This window comes from Phaseolus vulgaris, chromosome 9 (genome assembly GCF_051622355.1).
Source record: "Phaseolus vulgaris cultivar YP4 chromosome 9, ASM5162235v1, whole genome shotgun sequence".
In the NCBI taxonomy this organism is placed as follows: domain Eukaryota; kingdom Viridiplantae; phylum Streptophyta; class Magnoliopsida; order Fabales; family Fabaceae; genus Phaseolus; species Phaseolus vulgaris.
The window spans coordinates 38,069,794-38,093,924 of record NC_143506.1 but is presented as its reverse complement, the minus strand read 5'-3'; the positions used below and the strand labels follow the sequence as shown (position 1 = coordinate 38,093,924).

General features: G+C 32.6%; 2 protein-coding genes across 5 annotated transcripts; both read right to left on the bottom strand.

Moving 5' to 3' along the window:
• Positions 1–1,097: 1,097 nt before the first annotated feature.
• LOC137821425 (uncharacterized) lies at positions 1,098–9,542 on the bottom strand. 2 transcript variants are annotated; one of them, XM_068626012.2, is made up of 7 exons: positions 9,321–9,542; positions 8,846–8,943; positions 7,961–8,058; positions 4,638–5,114; positions 3,894–4,043; positions 3,140–3,558; positions 1,098–1,733 (listed from the first exon to the last, which is right to left on the bottom strand). In XM_068626012.2, the coding sequence occupies exons 2-7, from the start codon at positions 8,851–8,853 to the stop codon at positions 1,119–1,121; spliced, it is 1,767 nt and encodes a 588-aa protein (XP_068482113.2). In that variant the 5' UTR covers positions 8,854–8,943; positions 9,321–9,542; the 3' UTR covers positions 1,098–1,118. The 2 variants fall into 2 exon arrangements, with proteins under 2 accessions (XP_068482113.2, XP_090151585.1); XM_090295459.1 differs by lacking the exon at positions 4,638–5,114 and having other exon boundaries at positions 9,321–9,490.
• Positions 9,543–15,172: 5,630 nt separating this feature from the next.
• On the bottom strand, positions 15,173–22,721 carry LOC137821225 (mediator of RNA polymerase II transcription subunit). 3 transcript variants are annotated; one of them, XM_068625719.2, is made up of 7 exons: positions 22,642–22,721; positions 22,454–22,560; positions 21,922–21,972; positions 17,418–17,517; positions 16,118–16,175; positions 15,668–16,024; positions 15,173–15,466 (listed from the first exon to the last, which is right to left on the bottom strand). In XM_068625719.2, the coding sequence occupies exons 3-7, from the start codon at positions 21,955–21,957 to the stop codon at positions 15,364–15,366; spliced, it is 654 nt and encodes a 217-aa protein (XP_068481820.1). In that variant the 5' UTR covers positions 21,958–21,972; positions 22,454–22,560; positions 22,642–22,721; the 3' UTR covers positions 15,173–15,363. The 3 variants fall into 3 exon arrangements, with proteins under 3 accessions (XP_068481820.1, XP_068481819.1, XP_068481818.1); XM_068625718.2 differs by lacking the exon at positions 22,642–22,721 and having other exon boundaries at positions 22,454–22,624; XM_068625717.2 differs by lacking the exons at positions 22,454–22,560; positions 22,642–22,721 and having other exon boundaries at positions 21,922–22,050.
• Between the last annotated feature and the right edge of the window lie 1,410 nt (positions 22,722–24,131).

Here is a 24,131-nt window from a genome sequence, read left to right as displayed (position 1 = left end):
TTACTAACATTATAGATTATTTTACTAATATAAAATAAATAATTATTTTACAATTAGTTTTATATAATGAAATTATGTATTTATATTATAATAGAATTTATTTAAATATTATTTTTATAAATAAAAAGCATACATACATTAAATTAGTGATAAAATAATATATCATTATTAATAGAAAATAAGTGAATTTTTTAAACAATAACGATATAATAATAATGAAAAAAATAATATTTAATCACTGTTATTTTATAAACATCCAATATTAATTATAGCTTTATCATGTAAATAAATAAACTTTTCTTATAAATTTTTTTATCACCAATGAATAAATTTTATATTCAATACATTTGATACTAGTATAAAATTATCGGTGAATGAAAACGTTAATACTTTACCACAATTGATTTGTAAACATTCAATACATTATTTAATACATTTTATATTAATTATGTTCTTATTACAAGAAAATAAATTAAAAATTAGTCATAAATAATATATAAATATCATTAAATTTTTGTCAGAAGAAATATCTCTTTCATATTGTGATTTTAAATTCTTGACAAAGATCTTTTATATAGTATATATATTTTCTGGTATTTCCTAGATTTTTTCACAAATGTATAGTTAAATTTTATTTTCAGGAAGCACGCATAAGCATTAGAAATCAAACGACATTTGATTGATGTATCTTATTGAAAAGTAATCTCTTATGAATATTGTACTTTATTCATTCTCTAAATTTATTTGCATTGAGTTTTTTTTTCCCGAAGAATAGGTATAATGCACAATCCTTTTCAAAAGGGCAAATAATTTATCAAAACCTTAAGTTTTCTTCATTGATAATATACTTAGGTTATCAATTTGAAATTGTCCATAATGATGCATTATGAATTAATGTGAAGCCTAATCCACTCCTTTTATTGCTGTTTGAAGTCTTACAAATGCATGTTTTCTCATGAAAAAAACAATAACAAAACAAATATGATAGCAAGAACTAGATTTTAGTTTTGTGTGATTTAGTAACCTATTGTATTTTGCTAAGTACCTATAGAATTATCATTTTGAGCAGCATTAACAGAAAAAAAGAAAATAGATTATTGAGCAACAACTCAATCTTTCTACTGAATCATGCGTTTAGTTGGTCTAAACAAAGAGTTACAAATATAGTGCGAATACACTATGTCATGCCAAAGACGAAACTGCAAACATATAAATAAGAAAATTGGTAAAAACGCAAGTACAGCAATGGAAAAAGGAACCCCTTTTGAACCATGGTAATAGGTTATGAAGAAAGCACTACTGAATGCTACCATCATGCTGATTATGGAGACAAATAGAGTCACTAGTCCAGAGATCAACTTGAATGGTAGAGAACTGAGAAAGTCTTGCTCAGCATATCGTGAGATTAGAATGGACAAGAAAATCAGAGTTGAGGTGGAAGAAGAGATCAATGCCAATGCATCTGAGCATGCAAACACTGTGAATAAAGGTTTTTTCAAATAATTTGGAGATCCTGTTTCATCCTTGTAACCACCTGGGACGCTAAAGGCTGCAGAAAACACTCCTGTGGCAATTAGAGTTGAAACAACCATGCAAGAACTTGCTGTTCGCTTCATCCATGACTCTCCCTTCTTTAACAATTCTTCATGCTTCTTCGTGAATAGGTCTTGAGGAATAATGCCATTATTGTTTGGATGCTCTATAAACAATGTTTGCATGATCTTTTTTACCTCCTATGACATCAAGGGTTTGAACACAATGTTATTCATGTATACTTTACAGAACTATGCATGCATAAAATAAAGAATGCATGCATAAATTAAATAAAGTTACGTTTTGTTTCACAAATTATCTTTTTGGGAAAGTGAAGTTGAAAATATCATAACTTATGCTTGACATCTTTTTTCTTCCAACTAGTATGTTTAAGGTATTCTTAATGTTTGAGGCTAGGTGAGATAAGTTTCTTTGTCAAGATTGGAGTATGTTTTTTTTTTTTTTAAAGTTTTTATGTTCGGCATCATTATGCAACTTGACCTCTCAGCTAGGCTGACATCTCAAGTAACAACAATCATTTGTCATCTCATGAAAAAAGTATTATTAAAAAAAAGGAAAAAGAAAGAAAATACAAAAATATGGGAGGATTAGACCAAAACTCACATGTTAACAAAAACGATACATAGGTAGACTATACCTATTCATAAAGAATTCTAAGAACAAACTAGATGGAAGTCTATTATACCAATTAAATGATTCTCTATGAATGAACCCTAAATTAGCCAACTTATCAGCACATGCATTTCCCTCACGAAAAATATGAGTAACCCTAAACCTGATTGACCTACATAAATTAAGACAAGTATTCCATGGATTATGAAGCATCCACGAAACATTAGTCCTAGCAGTAAATGCAGCACAAAGCAAGACAAAATCACATTCAAGCCATCAAAAATATTAAATACTCCAACTTATTAATTTTATTTATTATCGATAGAAAGACATAAAAAAGTATGTGTATAATATCACATATGTATAAATTAAGATATTTATTGGAAATGATTTGGAGGTTAATATACTTGATTTTTTTAAGAATGGAAATATCTTTAAAATATTCTACCTTGATTTAAACTCTTTTTTTATAAGTATTGAAATATTTTTAAAATGTTCTAGATTAATTTCATTTATTCTTTCTTAATAAATTAAAGTTATATATAAATTAAAGTTGTGATTATTTCAAGAATTTAACACTACATATTAAGGGTTTTATATTATAAACTAATAAGAAATTGTTGTATATTTTTTTAGTTATGGTTAAAATTTAGTAAACAATTTATAATATATAATGTTTTGTGATTAGATATAACATATTTTGAAAAGTATTTGAAATGTTAAATTTCGAAGAATATATAAAAACTCACATTTTATTTTATTCTTATTACTACAATAAAAAGTGAACATCTCTTGCATTTATACTTAAGTAAAAGTTATTTTCATAATTACAATCTTGTGTAAATAAATTTTATTACTTTTTTCTAAAATTACTAAATATTAACCAAATATATTCATCAAAACTATATTTCTATGTAAACATATAAAAGGATCATAAGTCTACCATTATATTTATATATAGTATGGAATATACCTCAAACCATGTCAACTCTAGCATCATCTGAAAAGCTGCTCCAGAAACTATATTAAGTCGATCTGATTGTGCTATTTCTGCAACACAATGGAGTAAAGTGTTACCTTCATCATCAACAAATGTGAATAGGAATTCTTTGATTGGACCTAATTCGTGTATTAAATTGAAGATGTTGGCATGGCGATGAAAGGCAGCAACATGAATTATACTTCGACCCATTGTATTTAACTCCCATAATAAATCGGGATAAGTGCTCATAATCACAGATAGAAACTCAAAATTTCCCACTTCTGCAGCAAGAAATGTTATTTGTGAAGGTTCCCTTATTGCATTCATCATTTCAGAATCATCCAGGGTAAGAAATATATCCCACAACCGTTTTGTGAGTTTAAGGACTGGAGGGTCCTTCAGCTTCATGCCTAGCCACACAAATATATATAACTCTAATCACAAACACTTTCACGTGAAAAAATAACTTTAACAACACAGAAGTATCAATACATTACAATTAAACTCAAACAACAACATACTACTATGTGTATATGTGTATTATTAACCTTTATAAACTTTATCAGTTGAAATTGAAGGTTAATATAACATGCATGATTTTGAGTGTGGGTTTGAGAAAAGTTCAATGAAACAACAATAAATATTACTAGCACACTACATTCTATTAATGGATAATCAACAATTGAAAATAATAACATTCAATGTAATGATTTTCCTGATAGAAGTGATTATTATAAGCACTCACACTTGTTTAAGAGGTGTTTTGGATACTGTAGTAGACTTCTCGAACCAGAATTAGAAGGTTTTCGAGCCAAAACGTGTAAACCTGTCTCACCGTTTTCAGCTCGAGCAAAAGCTACCGAATCCTTCTTATTTAGCATGTCCAGAGCCAGTTCTGCAACAAGTACACATTATTTGAATTTCAAACTTTGATGACAGTAAAATTTATAGGAGGAATTTAGTTAACAGTACTTAGTGATATGTTTGTGGTTCACACTCATAAGCAAAGGAAGAATTCATACCTTTAAACAATAAAAAAATAGTCTTCTAAACTCACTAGTAAAATATTTGGAATTTATTCATTCTCAAAAACGCTTTCTGTGTTAAAAAATTGTTATTCCTGAACATGTTTGTGAGTATGTGTCTGCAAATACATTTCTGATTTCTAAAAGTTTGTCTCCTAATAGCACTTAAAGAAAACAGATGAAAAAGATGAGAAAACATCTCATAGCTATATTTGCCTTTTACTTTTTAACATACTTGTTTTAGAAACAATTTTATGAACTTCATAAATTTCAAATGAGAAATTGATTACTGAGTAGTATGACAAAATTGCTTTAGAAAATAATTTTTAAAACCAGAGAGAGTGAGAAGGAAATCAATCAAATCCTAGGATTTCTTTCTTTGTTTTAATCTTTCAAAGTCCACCAACTTTAAGATTTTCTAAAATGAAAAAGATATGTTTTACAGAGACACGCAATAAGCTTACCATATAATCCGGAGTTGACACAAATGAGGAACAATGTATTCCAATCATCATCGCAAAGTATTTCTTCAGTTTTATCAAACAGATACTCAGCCATTTCAGTTCTTCCTTGTAAAACAGCCAAGTGAAGAGGAGTGACACCTAGTCCACCCCTTATTGTTGGCAACAATTCATTTTTCCTGCGCATTATCTCAGCAATGTGCACGTTTCCTACTGCAGCTGCAAAGCAGAATGCAGTGTTTGCCTTATCATCTTGCAATTCTAAATGTTCCCGAGACATTTCTTTCACGAGTTCCTCCACAAAGCGTTCATGGTTTGCTCCCACTGCAACATGCAGCACTGTTGCCCATCCCTTTGTAATTGCAGTCTCCAACAGTGTGGAATCTTGATCCAATATTTTCTTGGCCTCTTTCCAGTCACCTTTTAGTGCTGCTTTGTGAAGGGGAACACATTGGGTGAGGTACTTCTCTCTGTTTTCTTCTGCAACATATCAATTGAAGTGTGTATTTTAAGGTCTAACATTTGATACAATTTTATCATATGATTTGTTTAGTTTTAATGCTACTAATGCAACAACTCAATGATTATAATTACTGATTTTTTTTTATCAACAAATAGAAGGAGACAAACAGATCTACCACTAAAAAACTCGTACAGCCCGTACAATTTCAAAAACTAACCCGTACAAAATCAAAATTAACCTGTACAAAATCAAATCTAACCCGTACAAACTCAAATAGACTCAAAATCAAACCCAATACAATCTCTTTGCACCCACAACAAGGGGCAAAAAGAACAACAGAAGCTTAGAACAACAAACAACCCAACCGAAGGAGTAACTCTTATAAAAGCTCACTTTATTGAAAACATACAAGTTCTAGGATCAATGCACCACTCAGGGTAAGTAAAACTAGCAGAAACAGTGATAGAAGTTACCCAATACCAAGTCTTTAATTGTGCCAAAGTGAACACTCCCGAAGAATCGATCACCCCTCCTTGGAATATATGTTTATTCATGTGCTTCCATAATTCACTAACTACAGCAATCCAAACACAATTCCAGACTACATTAACCTGGACAGGAGCATTTAACAAATTAAAATGCAAGGAGTGAGTTGTTGGGACAACATGGTCAACCGACGCAATCCCTAACCAGGCAATCCTGCAATAAAAAAACATGTGTTTTGTCGACTCCACAGCCATCCTGCAAAAACTACATAAATTGGTATCCACCAAAACCCCACGCCTCTCTAAGTTAGTTTTTGTGGCAATCGAATTAATCAACACCTTCCAAGCGATAATCTGTGCTGAGGGCAAAGCAGTAGTCTTCCAGAGGAGACAAACTCACTTTTTCCCTCCACAGGGCCTCTTAAAATAGCATAGGCAGATTTTACCGAGAAACCACTATCCTTACCAGCTTTCCAAACTCGACTATCTACAGAATTCATGATAGGGGGTCTTTCCATGCACTTCTTGTAACCGCTGGACTTCCTGGTATATTTCCCTATCAAACAGACCTCTCCTCCAAATTAACTTCCACTCCCATCTACCTTCTTTATTACCACACAAAGAGAACAATCTTGGGAATTTACTTTTCCGATCTTCATTGCCCACCCAAACATCTTTCCAAAACAAAATATCCTTCCCATCTCCCACTCTCCACTCGCAACAATTCTCAAAGGATTTACCCCAATCCTCCATCCCCCAAACCTCCTTGAAGTCTCTCCACCAACTGGAATCCTTAGCATTACTCCTTTGTTCTTGCAAATTTCTCCAGCCTCCGTATCTAGATTCAAGAATTTCTTTCCACAGACCTTCCTTCTCAGTCTCCAGACGCCAAATCCACTTTCCCAGCAGTGCCGCATTGAAAAGTCTTAAATTCAAAATTCCAAGACCACCAGCTTATCTAGGCTCACACACCTTTCTCCATGAGACCCAGGCTACTTTCCTTCCTTCATCTCCCCATCCCCACAAAAACCTTCTCTGTACCTTTTCAAACTCCTTTAACACAGCAACAGACAGTTTGTACATGAATAGATAAACAACGGAATGGCAGAAAGCACCAACTTAATAAAACACACTCTTCCTGCCAACGAGAGAAATCTGCCTTTCCATCTACCCAACCTACTCTTAACTCTTTCTAATACACCATCCCAAAACAAAACTCACTTGTGACTCCCCCAACAAGCATCCCCATATATTTGAAGGAAGTTTTCATCACTTCACAATTAAGGATTGCAGCATTCTGCTGAATCACAAGGATTGCAATTATAATTACTGATAGTATTATATTTTTTTTTTAATGTTCAATGATTACACTAAAATTATATTTATGACCTCAAACATGTATATTAATCAAACCCTACACATTAGGTTGATCCTAGTAGGTAACTATTGATAGTATTATTAGTTTTACGTAGATTAATCACCTTACAGATTAAAAATGTTTTATGACAGCTACCTTGAGTATAGTATGAGAAACATAAAGTGGATAGATTTCATGTTTAAGTTGTTAAAAGACTCACAACTTGTATATATACTCTTGGTAAGTAGAGAATATTTTATCTTTATTCAATTAGAACAGTACGATTTTTATAAGCTGTTGTACATCTATGCACACCTAAAAAATAACTAACTGCTAGACTAGTTCAACCTGCAAAATAGGGCTTTATTTAATTAAAAATACAAAAATAAGCTAACATAAGTGAACAATTAATGTTTCTATTAAGAGCTGTATCATGAAAGGAGAGAAAGGGCAATAGGATCAGTGTTAAGGAGAGAAAAGGCAATAATTGGATTAGTGTTGAGAAAGGGCATGTTAGGTTCTCTATGCTCCTCATGTACTGAACTGATCATAATATTTTCAGTGCTCCATATAGTATACCTTCTATGAAACTATGACATGTAACATACAGTTATCTTCTGCCTACATTAAAACTTATTTTAAGATGCCAAGATAAGAGGATACGTTCAACTCAACAGTAGTAACTTCTTCCAACATATCCGATAACAAATTATATAATAAGATCAATAAACTCTCGTTAGGATAAGTTAAATAACTTTGATATCATATTAAAAAATAAATTTTAAGTTTAACTCAGTTTTATAAAATAAGGTTTATAGTGAATTATAAAAAAGTCTTTATTTATGTGGGATTTTTAACACTTGTATAGAACTAAACATTGTTTCAGAGAGTCCGTAAGATTTGTAGCAGAAATTGTATACGATCACAAAAGTGAAGCAGATTTTGCAATGATTCAGCTTGTTCAAGCATGGAGAAAAAAATGCACATTTTATGAAAAGATAAGAAGGGACAGAAAGCTTACTAGTGGACACTAGATGGAGGAGAGGCCTCCTAAACTGAGCTGAAGCAACCCTTTGAAACAGTCTTGGGAAAGATGTTGAGTCTGATACGGCCATTTCTCTGCAAACAGAACATTCAAATTACAATAAAGTAACATTCTATATTTTCAGTAATGAGTTAAAAGCACTTCAGTATCCATGGCCTCACAATCTTCCATTTTTATCATCTATTGGAGTAATGTGAAACTACTTCTTAAAGGTTACCTAAAACACAGAAAAAAATGTTTTGGTGTTGACTCTTGAGTGCGTGCGTATAGAAAAAAGTCCAACTATTAGGGCGCATAGAAAAAAAAAGTCCAACTACTACACAAAATTCCAACTTAAACTTTGATTGAGATATAAGAATGTGACTAACAAAAAATATACTTCACACCATTAAAAAATACCCATTTTAATAATATAATAACATATTACTATTTTAAATTAAAAATAAAAAATATAATTAAAATATTAACATATTGATTATCAAAGTGGTTGCTTTTATTATCTATAACTAACTAACTAGTATATATTTGTACTTTATGGTTACATTATAGAAAAACTTAAATAGATAAATACAAATAAAATTATAAAACAAAAAAGACATATGTACACAAATATGCCCATAAAGATGACAACTTGTTTTGGACTATAAAGCCCACCAAACCTAAGTTGGGATTCTAAGGCCCAAATTACTAGGAGGAAGCAGACTTCATTCATTACCATAGCAAAAAAAATTATTTTAATTTTTGTAAAAATTAATAAGATAAAAAATAACTTTAAAACCTAATAAGTTATTTACTAAAAGAGGTTGGAGACAGGTGGGTCCTGGGAGATGTTATTATATGATAATATATTGATATACTTACACAGTCATTTGAAAATGGAAAGCTTTTACTGTCTGTGTTTAATGTTCTTCTGCGAGCCACACGTTTCTGCACAGCTACTCCCCCATAATCTTCTCCCTCTGCAAATATAAACCCAATTTAATCACTTTCCCTAATTTGTAACAATCGTTATTCAAAAACTGTTTCTAACTGAAGAAAAGATCCCCCATAACTTAATTTGGAACATTATTTAAGAAAAAAAACTTAAAATCCCAGAAGAGAGTAAACAAGGTTCAAATTTTACATATAATGTCCTGTCTTCAAAATTGCAGAACCAGCTGAGTCAAATCCAAAAAATACTGTGTAGAAAACAGTTGCAAAAGGAAGCAAAATTGAGAGAAGGAAGATCTTGAGCATATGTTTGAACAACGTAGAAAAACATTAGATGTCTATAAAAACATATATGGTTCATTCAAATCCAAGAAATAGAAGGAAGAGGGTAACAAGATTTGATTACCTGAATTAGAAATGTTGAGAAAAAATGATTTCCTTGTCCTCTTAGCTCTGAAGAGTGACTGGTTTTGGTTCCAGAATGCCAAGTTCTTCTGCAGAGAGAGGTTTGAGTTTTGGTTGGTCAAGAATAGTCCAAGTGATTGGTGAGTGAAAAATTTGGTTACTTTTGAGGCTGTTGGGTAAGTGAAGTCAATGATAAATAAATAAATTATGCAAGATGGTGGTTGGTCATGGCAATCACAAAGCAAGAAATTAAAATAAGGAAAAGAAAGTTGCATGGTGCCAGTCACTACAAAAGTTATCTAGAAATTTTTATTGTTTTTATTTATAGATTAATGTTTATTTTATAAGGGATAATTTTACTGTATTTATATAAAATTATTACTATTAATAATAAGTTAAAAAGTATATATTTGACAAAATACTTGTTTAAGATTTGAAATAGAAACTAAATAAACTAAAATATATAACTTCATATAATTCAGGCTTTCAATAACTAGAAGATATTATTTTTCAATAAAAATTACATTTTTCTTTCAGTCATTTATTTATCATAGGTATATAGTAAATATAGACATCAAAAAGGTAATATTCATAATTATAAAACTTTAATTTTAATTAAAGTCGTTACTTTCAGAAAAACTGTACTTCAATTTAATTGTTATATAAAAGCATAATTTTATTATTCAAACATAGATAACTGAATTATATTTGACATTGAGTATATTTTTATTATATTTTTTCTTGTATATCATACATTTTGAAAATATGTTTTATCAAATAACAAATGATAATGAAAAAGCCATCTACTTTAATTGTACAAAAGAAAAATTCTATAAATTGTTTACTTGCATGAATTTGTTTATAAGGATTAAAAACCGTACCTACAAAAACCTAAAACCTCCAAATTAATTCTCTTTAAAAAGATAATTAACCATTTAAAATACTATCAACCAATCGTTTAATTAATTAAATTATATAAAATGAAAATATACAAAAAAAAAATATGAATGAAGAAGAATTATGAATTTTAGTATTTGAAAAATTAGAAGCACACATAAATAAAAGAGTAAAATTGCAGGTAAAAGTTAAAATGATACAAATGCTGTAATTTAACTGAAATATGATATAGATGCATGTAATATGTACATTAGCAAAGTCGGAATTTACTTTAAAATTTAATGTAGATACCTTGAGTGGAATAAAAGAAAAGTATGTAAGATTAGAAAAAAAGAAAAAGAAAAAAAGAGTGATATTCTTAGATGACCAAACAAGCAATCATGGAGGATACTTATTTTTAATATATTACGTTGTGAAAAATCAATTAAAATGAAGACACTTGCTCATGAAAATATTCTTTTAGAATTTAAAATAATTAGTAAAATAGTAAATGAATAATAGTACCAGCACTCAGCTGTGGATTCAAACATCACTCAACATGTTCTACCAAATTTCTTTACTAATTACTTATACCTTTAGTTTGGACAAGAAAGTTGGTCATTTTAAAATGTTTTAAATCTATTTTATTTTAAATTATTTAACATTTTAAATGTATTATTTAAATAATATCTTTCGAAGCCCACGATGGTGCTTTCCCTGGAAAAGCAAAAGCACGTGCAATTTTTATATCAATTTAGAAAAATGATTATTTGACACTCATGGTTACATGATACACCTCACTAAATATTAATATTTGAATTATTTTTAATTTTTTAATTTTAAAAATTATTTTAACATTTTGTCTAAATTTTCATTAAAAATATTTTTATTATAAATTTAATATTTTATTGTGGGTGTAAAGTGGAGTAAGATGTTAAAATATCATTACCATTTTGATAATAGTATATAAAGGGTGTGCAAATGTTTAGGGGTGATATGATAGCGGGTAACCTGATAAACCCAACAAATACTCGCTAGGATAGATTTGAAATAGCTTGATACCATCAGAAGAAGTGGTCTTTAAGCTTAACTCAACCCCATAAAACTAATTGGTTCATGAAGTTGAGGTTTGCACCCACTTATATACAATGAAAAGCTCTAATCTCTAGTCAACGTGGGATAAAAAAAAAAACAGTTCATGAGAAACAACTCATTTCAAGCAAAGTCAAATCCAAGTGTTCTGCTTTGTCTGCTATTTAGTGGTCAATACACATTTTCTTCATCAATTTGTCTTACTAGACTCTGGTTCTTGGGAGTGTTTAATGATATCTTTAATTCTTATAGATTTTTAATTTTGTAGCCTTTGAATTCAAGCATTAAGAGGAGATATTTCTTTTGCTTTATTGCAGCTAAGATTTCAATGCGAGTTTCAACCGTCCATTTCCCTCATCCTAAAGAACCTCAATTCAACCAACGTAAGACATGCACATCGAAATTCTTCTGGAATCACAGGGGCAGCTTAATGGTGAACCTGCAGTTTCATCAAAAGATAGCAGTCAGAAAAGCTCTTTGTCTGAAGTTACTGAGCCATCAAATATTTTTTAAAAAAAAACACTAGTCTAGATCCAACTCTAAATTTAACTTGTCTGAGGTTTCACATGGTCACAGCACTGCTCTTAGCTCTGTTCCCCAGACAATTCTCATATAGGAAACCCTGCTGGCACTGGACTGAGAATGAAATTATGATGAAATTCTATTATTTTTTACAAAAGAAGAAAAAATGAGAGAAAACATATGAGAAGGGGTTAAGGAATAAGAAATGGGGCTATAAAAAATTAGGATTCAAGAATAACGAAGATAGCGTATGTAAAATTAGTTTCATAAGGTTAAGGCATAATGAAGGTAGATATAGAATATAAAAACTTAGAGTCTTTCATTGTATATAAATGGGTGCAAACCTCACCCTATGAGTCAGTTTTATGGGGTTGAGTTAGACTTAAAGTCCACTTTGTAATATGGTATCAGAGTCATTTCGATCCTATCCTAGCGAGTATTTGTTGGGTTTATCAGGCCACCACCCATAATATGTTAATCCACGCACGAGCTGTTGTCACTCTCGGCATGAAGGTGATGGAAAGAAGCAATTTACCACATTTTGATCAAATAAACCTCAATCTAAATTTTACAAAGTTCAAGTACGAAGCAATAACAGGTCAGAAGGCCCTTTAGGAAATTCTTCTGGCTAATCATGTCAGTCTTTATTTACATTATCACCACCACTACTATACTATTATTACGGGCGTTCATGGATTGGATTTTTTAAAATCCAAATCCAAATAAATGGATTGGATTTAAAATCCATATCCATTTTAATTAGATTAAATTTATTTGGATTTTTTTAAAATCCATTTAAAGTGGATTAAATCTAAATTAAATTTACTTTATTAATTAGATTAAATCTACTTTGTCAATTACATTAAATCCATTTTCATATGGACACAGACTAACTTGGCTCGAACTGGACCTAAGCCTACTCAACCTGGACGCGGACCAACTCGGTTCGACATCGGCCCGAGCTCGGACGACTCGACATTGGTTCAGGCCCGTTCGGTTCGACATCGGCTCGGGCCCGAACGACTCGACATCGGCCCGAGCCGGAACAACTCGTCATTGGCCCGAGCCCGCTCGTCTCAACATCAACCCGAGCCCGCTCGACTCAACATCGACCCGAACGAATCTGTTAGAATATATGACCTTAAACAAGAGGGGGTGAATTGTTTATAAGAGATTTACAAAAACTTTTGAATGTTAAATGAAATTTTGTGAAGAAAACCAAAAGGGGAATCAAGTTAGCCAAGAACACAAACTGTTTTAAAGCAAAACACGGGAAAAACAACCGGTTGTTTCTTCGAATCAATCGGTTGTTTATACCATTTAAAACTTGAACAACTTAAAAACATAATTTAAAGGAGTTCAGAGAAAGAGAAATGCACACAAACAATTTATATTGTTTCACTCTTACAACAAGAGCTAGGTCCAATTCCCAGAAACCACTATGTAATCCACTAAGAAATCAAACCAGATTACAAACACCACACACCAAAGTAGTGACCTTGAACCCCTCAAAAAACACACTACCTTTGGCAAATCACACCAAGAGTATTGATCTTGAACACCTCAAGAACACACAACACTCCTTGGCAATACAACAACAAAAATACAGAAGATTGAGAAAGGATTACACCTGATCAAAGTACAATTTGAAAAGAATATAGTTGCAATCATATTCCACTCTCACTTAAAAATCCAAAGCTTGATGTGAATCTTGAAAACTTGAGATCAAAACTGTCAAACTGAATTTCTCAAAACTGTTTCTTACTTTTTAGAAACATATAACAAACTAGTTATATTTTCCAAAGATTGGTCAAAACATTTAATGAAGGAGCGTATTCAGTTAGAAATCATTTAAGACAAATTCACCATTCAAAACAAAATTCTGTTAGAATTTTCAAAGAAACAATCGGTTGAAATCACGAAACCACCCATTGATTTGGTTTGCCAGTTAAGTCAACCAAGTCAAACAACTTTCAACCTTTTTCAAAACATCTAAGAACAAAACAACCGGTTGATTCGATAAAACAACCGATTGATTCGATAAAACAACAGGCTGTTTTTCACTTAGTTAAAAAAACATTTAATTTCAAAAAGGTTTTAATTCACATCATTTTTAGATTCAATAAAAGAGTGGATCACACTTTAATCTACCCAGATCCCACCCACACACAGCAACAACACCAGCCTTTCATCAAACACCTTGGATTTGGATTCTTCAAAGCTCTTAATCACTCTTGATCAACAGAATCGACATTAGCCTGGGCTCGGACGACTCGACATGGGCTTGGGCCTGCTCAACTCGACATCGGCTCAGGCCCGCTCGGCTCAATATCGGCCTTGGCCCGCTCGGCTCGACATCAACCCTCACCCAATCGTCTGGATATCGGCCCGAGCTCGCTCGACTCAATATCGAACCCGAAAGACTCATCTCGACATGGGCCTGGACCGGCCAACTAGACATTGGCATGGGCCAACTCGGCTCGATATCGGTCCCGGCCGACTCGGGTCAACTCAATATCGACCACTTAGCTCGACTTGGCCCAAGGTTGACTCTGCTCGACTTTGGCCCAAAATGACTTGGTTCGACTTTGGCCCATACCGACTCGATTCGACTTGGGCCCAGACTCAGCTCGACGTGGACTTGGGCTGACTTTGCTCAACCTGAGCCCAAATTGTCTTGACTTAACCTGAATCGAGCTAAGTCAAAATCCAACCCAAAATGCAATTTGGATAATCCAAAAATGTATCTAATTTGTATCTAATCCATATCCAATTAAATGGATTGGATTTAAAATCCAAAAATATGAATTTGGATTTGAGATATGAATTTGAATAATTATATATTGGATTTTGTAATTTGAATTTTTTTTTCCAACCTTATCTATTATCTCATGTTTTATCACGTTTTATCACGATCTTCTGAGATTGATGTTGTAGGTCCTTGTCTATCATTGTCTTGGGACCCACCCACTCTCATCTTAGTCATAAGTTCGTCCACAACATCAAAAAAATGTCTAATTTTGTTGCATAATGTGGTTTGGTTTTATTTAAGCGCACACACACACACACACATATATATATATATTTATAAAATTCAGATTAACATTATTAGTATGTACTAAATTTTACTTTAACTTGATCTTTTTCTTAGAAAATAATTAAATTTACTATAAATGATCAGACCAAATTTCATAACCATGGTCTTCGAAAATTCGTTCACAACTATTGTTTTTAGAAACTTCTTTCACAACTAAAGTTCTTCGAAATTTCGTCAAGCTTTGTGACAGCTGCTTCTCCTTCGAAGCCCACAATGGTGCTTTCACTGGAAAAGCAAAAGCACATGCAATTTTTATATCAATTAGATAAGATAACAACACCCACCAATGAGTGGTTCAACTTCTATACCACACTTTCAAAAACAGTTTAGAATTAAATATGTTCAGAACGGTCAAATAAAGTTGCTGTTTGATGGATATCTTTTTCGTTTTTTACTCTTCAAAAATCCCTTAAATCAATAGTATAAAGTGTGTTTGTAAGGTAACAGTACAGTGACACTACAATGTTGTGCCACCACCATCCGACATTAGAGATGCAGCAGCTGCAGCAGCAGTAGGTACAACACCGGTTGAAATGCCTGGTTTGGACAGGTGGAGAAGCCTGCGAAATTCACACCAAAGAGTTACATATATCTATAATGATCTATGTGAAGGAAGCTAATAAATATAAATGCATGGTATTTTTCTGCAGATTCAAAAGGTTGCAAAACCACTTAAATTGATAACCGTTAACTAATTCTAATATGATGGTGAGTAAAAAGATTTGCAATTGGTATAGAAAATTGAGAAAAGAGATTCTTACGGTGCAAGGTATTCACAAAAAGATGACACAGCAGCAGCAACTTCAGTGTAGGTTTCAGCAGCTGCAGGTGCTGTTACTTCGACCATTTGTATACCAGGTGTAACTGGCACCGCCTCGTCAGTTGCATGCAACTTCAGCATTTTATTGATTGATGAAACTGTTACAGTGATTTGTGCAACCCTGTAGAAATTGAAGGAAAATCCCACCCTCAGAAGCTCATGATCTAACTTGTACCCCAGCGTATAAAACAAACGAAGAACATTCTTGCTTGTTTTGCTTTCCACCATTGACCTAACCAGAACAGAAATTTGCTCTGCACCTGCACCCCTCATTGCACCACCTACATGTCTAACAGTCCTGAACCCATCAAGCAATCACATATTAAATGGGTATTTGATTATGAAAAAAAAAATTCAAACAAAGTTTTGAAAGTAAAGATGCATGGTTTACCACGAAGGTTCAGCTTGCTCTAGGTCACACAGGAGTCGAACCTCTGAGGTTACACTGCCTAGAAACAAAGCCAATTAAATCATGATTAATTGGAAAAAGATCGAAATATAATATACTAAAGAACTGGATATATGCACAAAATAATTCAAAATTACACAAAAATGTAGAGGGAATAATAAAAAAATCTGAAGATATTTCATCTCTATTCATGAATACAATACAGAGTAAAACAACACCTCACCTTGGATAAGCATAAATTTCTTCAAAGAACAGGGAGTAAAACAACACCATGAAATGTAAAACTGAAGCCAGTACAAAAGAGCATCATGGGTAAAAAAGGGGGCATGAAGCATGCCATTTAGATGGTAGTCCAGTGCAAATGCTTAAGGGTGCACTTGATGCACACTAAAAAACAGTTCATGAGAAACAACTCAGTTGAAGCAAAGTCAAATCCAAGTGTTCTGCTTTGTCTGCTATTTAGTGGTCAATAAACATAAGCAGTTCCAGAAACGGAGTAAGAGTCCATGCTTGGTACAAGCTTGATTAGGCTTGATGATTGTTCTCCATAATGAGGTTTAGCCAAATTGAGGGCTTCTTTTAAAATATTTTTGGAAATTTGTACCATCTAGTTCTTCATTTTTTAGCAAATCAAAAGCATTCTAAATGAAATTGTTACTACATATACTGAAACAAACATTTAATAGAGACTACACATTATGCGGTTGTACAGACAACACTAAACAAAAATATAAAGTCGTTCAATTTTATAATGGCCAGCAGCTAATCATATATGATATTCCAGATTATTCATTGCAGGCTTTCAAACAATTCTGGGCATTTCTTCATAATTTGAAGTAATTTTCCAAAATTGCATTTGGGCAAGGCTTAGGAGGGAGTAAATTGGGTAGGGTTCTGGGCAGAAGTGCCCTCTTTCTGTTTTGGTGGAGCTGGGTGAAGGATGGTGCTTTTCTGTTGCTGTTATGAAATAGAATTGTCTCTCTATTTGTCAGTACTATTCATCTCATATGCACGCTCAGCTTCTCAGGGGCTTTCCTTCTTCTCAGTACTGTTTATATCATATGAACTTTTAGCTTCTCAGGGGCTTGCTTCTTAGACATATAGCAATTGAAAGCTTTCTTGTAAGGACATACATTTCCATCTCTTCTAATGCAAGTTATTTCGTGCTAGTTTTCCCAGAATATGCTTTCCCACTTAGTAATAAAAATACATTCATAACAACAATAGAAAATGAAAATGTTGTTAGCCAAAAATTATCAAATTATTGAAATAAAACACTCACCCAGATGTGGACCACTCTTGAGACATATTTCATGTATCCTCAAGCGTTCTCTCTGAACACCACATAGTCCTTGAAGAAGAATCTCTAGGGCCTCAACATGCTGCGAAGGATAATAAATATTAAAAGTCAAGGTTGTCTTACACAGCCTTTCCAGATGAAAGTTTCCTTCTGAAAAAAATGTAATACTAACAGAACATATCTAGATTATCTAAAAGAAGAATTATGGATATAGACCAAAAGAATGTTTACATTATTATTTCTGTTCAAGAAATAGTGTGATTCCACAGCCTTCCATCAAATAATGAGTGCAAAAGTGTGTGCATGTTTGACACTTAATCACTTGTTTTTCCCAAGTTGTCTGAGGAAACTGACACAAACAAGTGATTATTTCTTCCAATTAAGATAAACAAAAACACATACAATTAGAATGGTTTCCATGAGACAACCGGTCTTTCATGTGTAGATTCTAATAAATAATAATAATAATAATAAAGTAGGATAATATATCATCAAGCATACCCAAGCTATTAGACAATCGTTACTGTCTAAAACAACATTAGCTTCACACCAAGGGGATCGAGTTATTCCAGAGAAAGCCCAAACGAGTAACAAACAAACAATGAATCATTCACAGGAAAAAATAGATTTGTGCAACAAGGAGAAAGATAATGACGATACCAGGTGTCAACATATAATTTTAAACAGATATCAGAATTTTTTTTAATATTTTAGTAGAAGTGAAAATGATCAGTTTGGGATTCTAATATTTGAAAACTGTGAGGACAATCGCCTATTTATGTATGTTAGCTTTTATTCTCATATAATAAGCTTATTATAATCAATTATTAGAGTGATATTTGAATTACTGATATGTTTTCTTTTTGGTCAACAAAGAATTAAATTAATATAAAAGGGGATACTTCGGGGGTATCCCAACCCACATACAAATAACAAGAGGCCCTCACCACCTATGGGCTTAGGCTTCTTATACATACCTTCCACACTTTCACCTAAACAAATGCAGCACAAAACTTACCAAGACAACACCAGAAACTGCCCAAACAGCTGTGTAGTCTTGACAAAACTGCAACCTACTATAGATGCATTTTAACCGTAAAACAGAACTCAAAAACCACCAACATTGACACGGACTGACAGAGCAAAACTGAGGTGCTGCAAAGAGTGTAGCACTCCACACACTTGGCACATTTGGCAGATGTAGATGCTGGAGAATTCCACAGCAGATACACACTACAGAAAAACTGGCGCATCACACCTAGCAGAGCCAATGAACAGCTCCTTCACCTGCATAATTTTGAAGTTTGCCCTTCTTTGCATCTTGACATTGACTCATAGTGTATTAGCATAGCCTACTCCGTTGCTAGTGCTGTAATTCCACCTTTTCTTATTTGCTGTCTAAACCAGAGTTTTCCTTTAACCACTCCTTCTGCCTTTTTGCTTCCTTCATATACCACCTCAAGTTGAACTAAATTTAACTGGGGAATCTTTTGGGACTTCTGCAGCATTTGCATTGAATACGTTGGCTTCCAAGTCTTCAAGATTAGGCCCCCCATAAAGAGACATTGATCTTCCGCTGCCACTGAACAAAGCTATATAAATACTACACTGTCTACATAGGAGATTCCGAATTCCTACACCTCATTTTCTTCTTCCTTCTTCTACCTGCACCACAAACCACAGAATCCTTCCCCCTCCCTGACTTCACTTGCTGCAATACCTGCCTCCACAAGGTTGGCCAATGCTTACTGCATTATTGTAGTGTTTGTTCTTCCATGCTTACATGAAAACACACCATACCCACAAATACTGGTCTGAACTTGGTCTATGCTGCAACTTCATCTTTCTAACTCCAAAACTCCACACCTGTAGCACCCTTGGAGAGACTGTGGCACCAGTTGCATTTTGGAGACTGGCAGTGGTATGTTACAATTTCCATGAGCATCCTTAAGACGCACACTCATGGACCATCACCAGCACCTATCAAATGTGAAGGTCAAACTAGCAAACCATACCTAGCAGAATCAGAAAGCAGATCCTGCACCTGTAACCCCCACAACCAAATCTGATTTTCTGCCACAGGTGAAAATAGCTGCTGGCAAGCTCATGGCAGAAGACATAAGCGTGTCTGCATAGAAGAAAGGAGGGCATACTGCATCCTCACCACATCATAGGTGAGTTCTTTCAACATCAGTTATGATTTCCTCCAGAGATCATCTTGTATTGGTGGTGAAGCTGTAACCAAACAGAAGGCACAGAGCAGATAACACCTCTTCCAGGGGATATGATCTGTTTTCTCTTGGCCCTCATGGCAGAGACAGTGCTGCTGGAACATGTCTCAGCCCTTTGGTCATAGAGGTAGTTATTTGGAGCACTAATTGAACCACTGCAGGGGTCCTAACAGAACAGTTTTCTGGTTCATACAGAAAACCCCTGCCTTGATGCTCCCACACTCCTCAACACACATTGTCTTTACCATAACCTCCTTTCTCTACCCTTATTAAATTATCTATAGCTTCTAATGCCTAAAAGGGGGTTCAGGACCCAGTCCACAAAGGAGTAGTTATATGAGGGTATCCTATGTTTCATCCATAACCAGAATTTGAGTTGTGCCTTCTGGAAAATCTCCTCCACATCAACTACTCCTTGTTTGAAAACAACATTGTTACTTTGTTTCCAAATACTCCTCAATATAGCTGCCCAAAGACCTTTCCGAACCAAGTTTTGTTTGCTACTAACCTATACCAGATGAAAACTCTCAAAGTGGCACTTCAAGTCATTGTGCTGGACAAACAGGGTACCAATCCATCTGAAGCACATTGACCAAACACTCTGTGCATATTTGCATTCTAAAAACAGATGTTGGCTTGACTGTTCCATGGCTTGACACATTCCACAAATTGTTGGGTTTACCGTCACCCCTCTCCTACTCAAGCTCATTCTTGTTGGGATTCTATCCAACAGAACCCTCCAAGTCATAGTCACCACATTGGGTAGCGTTTTAATCTTCCACAGACATGTGAATAAGTCATTATGTGGACCTCTGGCGTGATCAGCTAACACTCCATACGCTGATTTTACCAAGAACAACCCTGAATCATCACTACCCCATACCTGGATATCCTTCACCTCCCTATTCAAATTGGCCCTATATATGTACCTAAATAATTCTTCCTCCAACAATGGACTCCCACTCGAACCTCTCTCGCCTCCACCTTAGACTCCATCGCCAGAATGATTCTTCCCACACACCTACCTCTCCCACCTTTTGCCCCTGATTTATTGACAAGGAGTATAACCTAGGAAACACTGTTTTGAGGTTAAGGTTGCCGACCCACCCATCCTCCCAGAATCTGCCTTTATCTCCTGCTCCTATTTTCCAATGTAATGCCTCCCAAAACCACCCTACACCTCCTTCCTCACAGCATACCTTAAATAAGCCTCTCCACCACTAGGATTGAAATTTACTATGTATATGAATATGGTAGTTACCTAGATCCGAGACATATTTTGAAAGCAACAGTACTTTCCATTTCCCTTTCTCTTCAGTCAAGAGACGCCATTTCCATTTAGCCAATAGAGTAGTATTAAACTTTCGAATATCTTTAAATCCCAACCCACCCTCCTCTACTGATATGATATAATCAAATACTTTCGCTCATGGCAAGTAAATGTTAAAATGTAATACTTTTATTGAAAATTGATTCTATAGAGCTTGGAACAGGTCATTATTTGCATATCACTTTGACATATTCAGATAATTGAACAATTGGTACTATATGTCAAATTCTCAAAGCCCATATGAAAGCTTAAAAGAAGTTTCAAATTTTAAATAATTATCCCTTTATCAACCAAACATGATAGAAATGCATAGCTACATACGTGCAAAAGGTAACTAAGCTTTAGTGAATATTTTTTTTAAAAAAATGGGTAACAGTAAAGATACAAGTAGAATTTTGCAGTTAACCTTTAACTCATGTCTTAAATCATCTAGAAGTGAGTTAAGGATACACAATGAATTTGCATAACTTTTCACAACGAATTTCACATTCACGGAAACACACAAGAACTCTCAGGGACTACTTAAGCACGCAGATAATGTTGGCTTTAACCATATGAAATTGACTCTTTTGACTGATAAAATCATTCTTGTGATTATTTAGTAACTAAATTTGTTTCTTCTGTGCACTTAACTTTTTCCTTTGCATTTTTTTTTTGAGAAAGGAACCATTAAGGTGGCTACTCAATCCTTTTCTTTACTGCCTGGTGCCTAGGGCATTCGGGTTAATTTATCATTAAGCTACCTTCCATGGCCAGCAATCACTATCAGCATTCTAAAAGTGGAGATTATGTCATTAATATGAAACAAGATTAACAATAATAACCCACATCAAGAGACCATGGCTAACCCAGATAAATTCAATTCCCCAATTCTTCAACGAAAAAGCCGGTTCCAATTAACAATTCAAATAAAACATAAACTCACCTGTGTCTCTATAATTCCCTGAACCACACATTCCATATTCAATAAGCTCACCTGTATTATTAAACAAGAGATATACGTATTATTTACGCAATCTAACACTTGCGATAAATCCATCCAACATTTATACAAACAAAACAGAGATGAAGGCTCTTGCTCCAGCTTTCACCATCATAAATATTAACTTCACCCAAATAGAGTGCAGAAGCACTTTTAACAGAATATGCTACAGATATTCAAGAAATCGTAATTCATAGTTACAGAAATGAATGACCTAACATATTGTCCGCGTTATTCCAGTATATAAGCAAAAGGAAAAAGAAAACACCACATACACAGAGAAGTCTTTTGTACACTCACAAGTATCTATTTTGCAAAATTTTGATTTTACTAGAACACTGTAATAACGAAGAGTGAAGAATGAAAGGAATGCAGTGAAAACCTAAAACTGAAATCATAAAAACTTTGAAACTAGAAGCATTCTGATTCTGTGATGCACATAAAGAAACAAATGGAGAATGAGAAGTTAATTGACCTGTTTAGTTTATACTGAGATGAAAACGAAGAAATCTATGTCCTCTTAGGTATCATCAATTGGCAAAACAATGATCGAGGTTCTTCAATCTTCAGAAATAACAATGTCTGATTTTACAAGCAAAAGGGGAAAATCAGAAGAAAGCGAAGGAAAGAAATGAAGAATCATTTCACTCTATGAACAACGACCTTAAGAATTTCTTCAAAAGTATGATACGGCGGTCGTCATGCTACTAGAGTAGAACATAGACTTCTAGAATTACCCTTTTTTATAAAAGTTATGTTTTTCCTATGGGATAAATTCAATTTTATTTCTTCAAATTTTCAAAAAATAAATTAGTTTTTACAATTTTAAAATATATTTAGTTTCTAAGTATCCATTTTTAAAATTTTAAGAAATATTTTTTCAGAAATATTTTTTCTTAGATTATCAATTTAAACTATTAAAGTAGTATTGTTATTATTATCATTCTAAATTTGAGTTTTACTTTGAATTTTAAAGATAAAAATCAAATTTAGCCTAAATTTAAAAAAAGGAAAATCAGAATTAAATGTTATGGTCACCTTTCTTAAAACAATTCAAACTATATTGATGAATTTTCAAATTGTGTAATAATAACATTTTTTTTATGAGGTATTGCGAAGTAATAACTAAATATATATATATATATATATATATATATATAATTAGTTAATAATAACTAGAAACATGCACGTGAATCCAAAATCCATAATTTTACTTTGTCATAAATATGATTTTAAATATTTATACATGATCATTTTATTTTTTACAATTTTTATTATTTTTTTATCTTTGAAGTTTTTTGTCTTGTTTATTTTTTATCTTTCATTATTTTTATTAAGTAATCATTATTTTTTACTAAAAAATATCATTTAAAAAAGGTAACTACATATATTGTTTATTTTATATTACATAATAAGTATATGCATATAAAATTCAATACATAAAGAATATGATTGGTATTAAAATATATTTAATATATTATGAACATAATTTCTTTTTAAATTATGTAAGGATAAAAGAAATAAAATATCATTTTTTTTATATTTTATACAAATGAATATATTATAATAAACAAATTTAAATATATAAAACATATTTAATAAATTTACTGTTTTTTTTATTTTTTATATATTAAAAACATAAATTATACAATAATAATTTAAAATTATATTCCTTAAATAAAAAATAAACTATTAAAAAAATTATAAGCGTATAAGTAAATTATATATTTTTTTAGAATAGTACATTGTTAAATAAAAATTGTTGAGTGAAGAATGAAACTATAAAAAATGCAAAATACATTTTATAATTATAAATTATAAAAAAATTATAAGTAATTATCTTATTCATATAAAAGAAAAATTATTATTTAATTGAATTACACACTTAAAAATATATAATCAACATGATTTAAAACATTTTATCATCTTAACTAATATTTTCTTTTTTAGGGTTAAATTAACTCTAATTAGCCTATTTTAGCTCTATGTTTGAACTGAAGAATACTACGGAAAACAAATTGGTTGATATACAATTATAGGAGTTTAGTTGATGCTTTACTCATGAGAAAACATTATCTCTCAAAATCATTTTTGTGAAACAATCATAAAACAATAAAAATTGATCAGTATAAGATTAACAATAAGTATTTACT